The 9,026-nt window shown below is 34.1% G+C and overlaps 1 protein-coding gene across 1 annotated transcript; it reads right to left on the minus strand.

Annotated features, from left to right (window-relative positions):
• Window positions 1-4,706: 4,706 nt before the first annotated feature.
• Window positions 4,707-5,966, minus strand: LOC131638783 (uncharacterized). Its single transcript, XM_058909327.1, has one exon. The coding sequence runs from the start codon at window positions 5,964-5,966 to the stop codon at window positions 4,707-4,709; it is 1,260 nt and encodes a 419-aa protein (XP_058765310.1).
• Window positions 5,967-9,026: the final 3,060 nt, after the last annotated feature.

The raw sequence follows: 9,026 nt of genomic DNA on the forward strand, positions 1-9,026 counted from the left end.
GAGAGTATCACTCCCTTGATCAAACACACAAAAATTCTCAAAGTCACCCTTCATTCCAAATTGATCTTTTTGTGTCATTTGCATTTTTATAGCAATTTTGAGTTAGAGAGACTCTGAGTGCAAACCAGCCCTCTAAACACATTCCCTACATCATCTGTGAGTTGTACATCATCTCCACCTCTTCCAAAACCCTCTCAAACTCAGAATCACCATTTATCCACCATTAAAGAGCTTCATTGAGCCATAACCTTCAAACACTCACCAAGCTCGCACATTGTCCAAACTAAACATCCAAACACTATCTATATCTCATATAGAGACTACTTAATGCATTAGAACACGACTATAACTCATAAATCAAAAGCTCCATTTTCAACTTGCCTTTCATAGTCGGTCGAGGTCTCCAGATTAATTCAGGTACTCAGTAAGTATTGCAATAGCTTCCTGGTGATCCACTGAAGCTAACTAGATCAATAGAACGTGCCCAGAATCACTCTAAAGCCACTCGCGATTTCCAGTTGTAGAGGTATGTAGCTTGAATTCGAACTCTATGTTTTAAGCATCATTTTTCGTGTTTCTTGATACCAATTTGATCAGAACAATGTAAGGAATGATAACCCTAAGGTTTTAGGATTTAATTTTGTGTGTCCAGGATTTAATTTGAAAAACTATTTTTAGGGTTCTTACTTGTTTTCCAAAAATTCGTGAATCTCAGTTTGAATAAATGTTAGTTGATTGTATGGTTAGGTTCGTGATTAAATACTGATCACGTTAATGTCTTATTTTGATAAAATTGGTTGAGTTTGGACAAAATTCAAAAATGGCGCCATTGTTGTTCTTCACGAAGAAGATGAAGATGGTTGCCTTCTGGAAATTTGCATTTAGTCACTTGTTTCAAATATATTTATTGCAAGGCGTATTGTTATTGACTACATCGTATGGTACAATTGGCAGGCGTGTTTGTGTTAAGGCTTTAGTGTGTTAGGGCGTGGGTTCGATCCACCCTTTTTATATTTTTGAGATTTTATTTTTATTTCAGCCATTTACTACTTGTCTCACTACTTAATCAATTGTATGGGCCTTATGATCAACTCATAGCGCCTGGCCCAGTGGCTTAGGTTTTAAGCTGTGAACGTGAGGGCGTGGGTTCAAGCCTTGGTCTCCACAATCCCATATTTTTTATCACTATTTTCTTTTGATTTCTTCAGAAATTTGAAAAATGTTTTAAAATAATAAAATTTATCTTTTTTCCTCCAATTTTTTTGTGTAGCTTATTTATGTTATATATTTTCATGTCATAAATTAAAAATCCAAAAAATATTTATTTTACTTCATTCAAAAATTAAATCAAAAACATGTCCTTTTATGTTAAAAAAACAATAAAAAATCATTTTATTTTGAATTTTTCTTCAAATTAACTTCATGTATTTTTGTGAATATTTGCTTAGGGTTAGGATAATTGATGCGTCCGCAAGTGCACGGATATATCAAAGTAATATAAAAGATTGTCGAACCACAGAGACCAATGTCAACCTACTGTAATCTATTGTTGCTTTGTAAAGCTAAGGCTAATGAATGTTTGATTAAGGGGAACCTAAGAACTAAAACTGAAATAAAACTAAGATTAAGATAAATATAAGAGAAGAGAGACCGGAATGTGATTCCACGTACTTCGGGAACTCTGTAATTCATTGGCTTGTTAAAAATGTCAAAAACATATTTAGTAGAAAATATTAGCTTAAAGACTAAACCTCACACTCTCGCGGTCTTGAATAAAGTCACGTTCATTAACCGTAGGATCTTGCTATCGCTCGCCCACTTAAATCAAGGAACGCGTTTTGAAAACTAAACAAGTCCTAATTAATCCTAAAGCGCTCTCGCTGTGTTTAAGATTAATGCCTAGTTTTTACTATCTGGTTCGACCCCCACGCTATCACAGTGCCGGTTCGAACCTTAATAGATTTCTCACTCTCGTGACGAAGTCGTGGTAAGTAACCTTTCACTCTCGTGACAAGGTTACCTAAATAAAGAATAAAAACTAAAGCCAAAACAGAATTTAATAATAATAATTTAAGCCAACAAAAAAATTACCGAGTCCCGTCGGAGACGACGGTCCTCACATACCGGACTCAAAACAATTTAGTCGGACATAGAATTAAGCGTAAACAAACTAAACGTGTGGATTGAAATTAAGAAGGACATGGCAATTAAATTAGAGACGATAAATAAGAATAAATAAGAAAGCATAAAATAAAACCTGTAAATGATGAAATAAAAGGGTACTGGAATTAAGTTCTGAAATAATCTTCCCGTAGTGAAAGGAAACAGAACCTAAATCTAATGGTGTGGTAGTTCCTCGATGTGAGAAACTACCACTTTTACATGGTAGAGAAGAAGTGTCCTTTTGTTTGTAAAATGCTCAGTATTTATATTGCTGCGCATAACTTCTAGGTTGGGAAAATATAGGAAGAAGTGACATTCCTTGCTTGAGTCAGTTTGAGCGTGAATGTAGGATATACGTTGATCCATTTTCGTTTGATATATATATATATATATATATATATATATATATATATATATATATATATATATATAAATAAATATATTTATATATATATATATATATATATATATATATATATATATATATATATATATATATATATATACATACATACATATATATATATATATACATACATATATATATATATATACATACATATATATATATATATATATATATATATATATATATATATATAGATAAATATATATATATATATATATTTATATATATATAAATAAATATATATATATATAAATAAATAAATATATATATATATATATATATATAAATATATATATATATATATATATATATATATATATATATATATAAATATATAAATATATATATATATATATATATATATATATATATATATATATATATATATAAATAAATATATATATAGTAAAAACCTGAAAACATAGAAAATACCGGCATAATACGAATAAAGAGTATCTTAATTAAAATAAAATGAGGACATAATTCATGTAAATCAAGCCTAATATGCGATACATTTTTCGTGTTATCAATAATATGTCTTCACCATTTCCAATTCTAACCCATTTGACTTCAGAACTGTCTAAGTATTTAAACAGTTCTTTGTCATAGGTCATGTGGTTGGTGCAGCTACTATCGATCAGCCAAGGTTCATATGAGTTGTTGCTAGAGAAACTGGTTTCAACAAATAATTGGTCCTCTTCCTTCTGCTCTGCATTTTTTGCTTCAGCTGCAACTTTCTGAATTTTAACTCGGCAAATTACATCTTCATGACCAATCTCATTGCACTTGCTGCACTTTGCATCTGGCCTTCTACAGCATCTAAATGGCGGATGACCTATTTTTCCACAATGATGACAAGGTGGATAATTTTCCTTTTTACCCTTTCCTTTGTTGCGATTATCTGCATTAGCTTCTTGGCTCTTGGCTGGTATAACATCTTCGACCATGCGATTTTCCCTCATAAGTCATCTTTGCTCTTGAGCCTGCAAGGCTTGTATGACTTCTGACAAAGTGATCTTACAAAGATCATTTGTGTTCTCCAAAGATGCTATAGAGGCCTCATATATTTTTGGCACTGTTACAAGAATTTTTTCAACAATTCTTGAATCGGCAAACTCAATGCTCAACAATCTAACCTTGTTGGAAATGCCCAACAATCTGTCTGAGTATTCTTTGATTGTCCCAGACTCTTTCATTTTTGCAACTCAAATTCCCTCATCAAGTTTAGAACTTTCATTCCTCTAATTCTTTCATCCCCTGCATATTTAGCCTTCAGATAGTCCCATATTTCTTTTGCTGTTTTGAGAGTCATTATTCTGGTGAAAATGATTGATGAAACACCAGCATATAAACACGACTTTGCCTTTTCCTTTTTAGTTTTCTTTTCTTTGTGATTTTTCAATTGAGCCATAGTAGGATTGTTCGGCAGCGGAGGTACCTCATAATCCTCTTCCATAGCTTCCTACAAATCCAAAGCCTCAAGGTAGGACTCCATTCTCACAGCCCAAAGATCATAGTTCTCACCATCAAAAGTAGGGGGAGAAACTTGAGAAAAACTTTATTCAGCATCCATTTCACAGGTCCCTCAAGAAGAGAGCTCTAATACCAATTGTTGTTTTATGTTTGAGTAAAATGGAAAAAAGGAAGGTGACAGAGAGAGGGAGTATTGCTGCTGAAAGATATTTTCTTATTCAATTGCAATATGTTTAAATACATCAAAAGAAATAAGTGAATAGAAACTAATGCTCCATAATATTAGGAACCTCTACTGACACTACTAAAATGCTCCATACTATTAGGAACCACTACTAACACTACTAGAAAATAGGAAACAAACTTATGCTGACAACTTAGAGAATAATTAATTAATTAATATTTTATTGACTAATTCAAACTAAACTTTAGCATCATCTAAAAGCATGTGTTCAACACCTATGCTCATTTGATTTTTTAATATGTTAGGTGAAATTTGAAATCATGTTTGAGTAAATATTGTAAAAGATACATGAAAGCTCTTTTTTTTACGGAAGAAATATATTAATCAGAGAACCACAGTTCTCGAAACAAGATACAAAAAAGACCTAGCTAAAAAGCACAAGAAGAAATATTAAACGCCAATTGCCTCTTTACCTCACTAAAACAAAAATATGGTGGAGTAGTTATCGCTTCCCACTGACTTCAAGATAGCTTCAGCATCCACTTTATGACAAAATCTCAAATCGATCTCCTTCAGTTGTGTGCAGTTCTTAATGACATTGGTCACTCCCTTTTCTGTGATATGTTTACAACATCTAAGTGATAGATGCAAAAGCCCACAACAAGTTGTTGAGATCTCATAGAGTGTTTTATCATCAATACTTGTATTTGACAAGTTCAACACCTCCAACTCAGGAATTGCAAAGTTTAGTTTAAGTAGCCACACTTCACGGCAATCGCTCAAGTTCAAATATTTAATCTTACAACATCTATTTAAAACTTGACAGATACTTTTTTCAGAAATGCTATTACAAGAACTCAAATCAAGAAGCTGCAAATTGGGGAAAATGGAAGCAAACATTAAGATGTTTTCATCCTTTATAGATGAATTGTAAGTCAAACATAGAGACTTTAATTGAGGGTTGACATCAAAATCCTTCAGAGAATAAAAACTCTCCACACTCTCTTTTCCAATGCCTTCCATTGTGATCTCACCAAGTGAATGACAGTTTCTAATGAGTGCAAACAAGGCGGATTTTGTGAGGTTCCAACAATCACAAAGTTTTATAGACACCAAATCACCAAGAAACAAAGATAATTGGGCAATATGATGGTCATTTAAGAAATCATTTCGATGAAAACCCAAATGTTGTATCCCACTACACTTGGATAACAAAAAGTATATTCCATCATAACTATAGCCTGAGCAACTTCGGAGCACAAACTTCTTTAAAGGAAAACCTTCCTTCGCAATAGAATAGAGAAAATCATCAGAGATTTGCAACCCCAACAAATCAAGACAAGTCAAACACTTCAAACTCAGTAACGAATCAATGAAATGTGAAAAAATGCAGTTTTCTTCATCAGGATCAAAGTTGGAAATGGATAAAGACTTCAATGTTGGTCTGTCTCGGAGAGCTAAAGCAATGGCCGCATCGAGATGGTGAAAGGAGAGGTTAAGTGAATTGAGATTGGATAATCTATGGAAGAGACGGCGAAGAACAGAGGGGGTTGGATCAGAAATAGTGATAGATAATATGAGACGACTGATGAGGGAATGGAAAGTTTTAGAGACGAGGGAGAGAGACTTGACATAGTGAATTAGGTTGTCTTGAGTGTTGTTGTCGTCGAAGATGAGGAATGTGAAGATAAGCTCCCAGCAATCAACAGGTAAATTAAAAAGAGCTTCTGCAGCCATAGTTGTGAAGAATATTTGAGAAACTAACAAGGTTATATGAGTAAGAAGATGAACAACAAATTCATAATCTTTTTCATTATATTATTTTTAATTCTAATGATGAATAATTACTACTGCAAATTAGTACTATTTGGTATGTAATATAATGGTCATAAAGATACATCAAAGTTATTTATGAAAGCCCAACTACTGAACTACTGTAATGATTTGTAGGTCTCGTACGCTTCCTAGCCAGCAATCCATAATCATAATGTGCTATCCTCCAAAAAAAAAAAATACCTCAAATTATTTTATTTAAAAAATTTAATTAAATATTGTTCTCTCAATTTAATTCTTTAATTTAATCAATCAGAAATGCTTTGGAAAAAATGGATAATAATTAGAATTACTATTAATTTCTATAAACTATTGTCATATGTTAATTTAAATATCATTTTGTTTCCACTATACTGAATGCCATGTCTATGATAAAAGAGATACTTCCATTATTTACGAAAACATTTCTACTAACTTCAAATTCTTTAACAAATTAAATCCAAAATTCAATTTGCATGAAAAAGTAAAGACCAGCTGTTTAAAAGGGGTATTTTGAAGGATATTAGAGATAAAAGCCGTGTGTTTTGATTCAGAGAAGATGAATCCAAATTTCACCTCTTCGACTTTTGCGTCTTCACTAGAAGAGTTTGGGCTAAAGTTAGCGAATGAATTGGTAATTATCCTCCTCTATCTTATGGCGACATTGCTGACTTCTCTAGTATTTGTCAGAAGGTGAAGAAGACCGAAGATAGAAATATTATTTGTGTGATTTGGTTGGCCTCGGTTTGGAGCTTGTGGTTGATGAGGAACGCTATCCTCTTCGAAGGTAGAATTTGTAGTTTTTCTGAATGTTTGACGGCTATTAAATTTCTGTCGTGGACTTGGTTGGGGTTAGGTAGCAATGTATCTGTGTCCAATAGTTTTCACGTCTGGAACATTCTTCCGCTTGTGTGTTTTCGGTAGCTCGTAGTTTCTGTGTGGTTGTAAGGGTTTGAGTATCCCTTGTACTCATTTCGTTTTTAATGGATCTGTTGCCTATTAAAAAAAGAAATCAAGTTGACAGCTAAGTTAAATTGCTATCTTTCCAATTACAATCAATCACCTGACATTCTGAAATTCACCCACGCTGCCAATGAAGCGGCAATACGTATAACACAAATTTAATTCATGTAATATAATTTAAGAAAGACTAAAGAAAAATCTTAAAACTTAAAAATTCATATTACACTCAAGTGTGTGCATTACATTGTATCAGAATGAATGTTTTACTTTGGGCCTAATGGTGTAACAAGTGTAGTGGGCCTAACCCAACTAATAGCTTTTGGCAGGTTCATTGTTTAGCGGTTTTTGAACACTGCGTTTCTTGTTTTAGGTTAGTCATAATAGTTAGCTTCTTAGTGAATTGGTTAGATTGGTTATCATATTGTAACAGTATAACAGAATGAAGAATCTTCTTCTTCTTTTTCTTCTTCTTCTTTGATCAATAAGAAAATGCAGAGCATTTCTATCTCTATCATGGTATCAATCGCCGTAGATCCACAACACCTTCCGCCATTCTTTTCCTCTTTCTGAGCTCTTACTTCTCAGCAAAGCTCGCCTACCGTTTCCATTCCCTTTCTCGTTCACTCAGTTATAAGTCATTCTTGGTAAAACCAAAGCTTCAGAGAAGCTTCGTCCATGGCTGCCTCACCAGAAGATTCGAAATCGCAAACACAACACACGGTGACACAAGGATTGCCGTTCGCCAACTCCTCAAATCACACAGTGTTTGGACCAAAACTCTCAATCAAACTTCAAGAAAAGAACTTCCCCTAATGGAATCAGCAATTTGAAGGTATCATTCTTGCACATAAACTTCAGCGATTTGTAGTTAGTCCTCAAATTCCTGCTATGTTCAAGAACGACGACGATCGTCGTGCCAACATCAGATCTGAGAAATACGAAGCGTGGATAGTTCAAGATCAGGCACTTTTCACATGGCTTCTTTCAACAATTTTTGAAGATGTGCTTCCTTGTGTGCTTTTGTGCAAACATTCATATCAGATCTGGGATCAGATTCACAAATACTTTACTGCGGTGATGAAGGCCAGAGTGCATCAACTCAGGGCTGAGCTGAAAGATACGAAGAAATCCAACTGTTCAATCTCTGAATTCGTGCTCAGGATTCGAGCTATAGCAGATGCCTTACTTGCTGTTGGTGAGCCAATCTCTGAAAGAGATCAAATCGATGCGATTCCCCAAGGCTTACCAGAGGAATATAATCCATTTATCATGATGGTATATGGCAAATTGGAGCCACCAACGCTATACGAAATTGAAGCCATATTGTATGTGCAAGAAGCTCAACTTGACAAGTATCGTTAAGAGCTGACTCTTGCAAATGCCACTGCAAACATTGCTCACTCTTAAGACAACTACAATCCAAAAATCACCAGAGGTGGTTCTCACCAACTTAGAGGAAGAAGCAACTTCAGAGCTCGTGCTCGTGGCAGGGCTCGAACTGGTTCTACAACTAGCAATAGGCCAACATGTCAGCTATGTGGAAAGTATGGCCACACTGCCATGGGTTGCTGGCACATATATGATGAGAATTTTGAGCCAGTTGCATCAAAGAACAACACTTCCAATCAACAGGATCAGTCAAAGAGTGAGAAGAAAGATTAGGATCCCAGCTCAATTCAAGCTTAAGCTTTTCTTGCTTATCAGGATGATCTACGAATCCCAACAAATCTTGAATCTCAAGCCTGGTTTGCTGATTCAGGTGCTTCTCACATTTAACTCCTCATAATTCTATTATTGAACACACAAAATTACAAGGGCACAAATCAGATGCTTGTTGGTAATGGACAAGGCCTTGACATCCATTCCATAGGCTTAGCTAAAATCAAGTCACATATAGCACCCCACACCACTTTAGCTTTGAAACACTTACTTCATGTGCCTAGCATCACTAGGAATCTTATGTTTGTTTCCAAATTTTCCAAAGATAACAATGTGTTTTTTGAGTTTCATGCTAATAACTGT

The sequence above is a fragment of the Vicia villosa genome, unplaced genomic scaffold (assembly GCF_029867415.1).
Source record: "Vicia villosa cultivar HV-30 ecotype Madison, WI unplaced genomic scaffold, Vvil1.0 ctg.002417F_1_1, whole genome shotgun sequence".
Classification (NCBI taxonomy): domain Eukaryota; kingdom Viridiplantae; phylum Streptophyta; class Magnoliopsida; order Fabales; family Fabaceae; genus Vicia; species Vicia villosa.

Coding starts and splice junctions, on each gene's coding strand:
- LOC131638783 (XM_058909327.1), bottom strand. CDS start 5,966: ATGGCTGCAGAAGCTCTTTTTAATTTACCTGTTGATTGCTGGGAGCTT.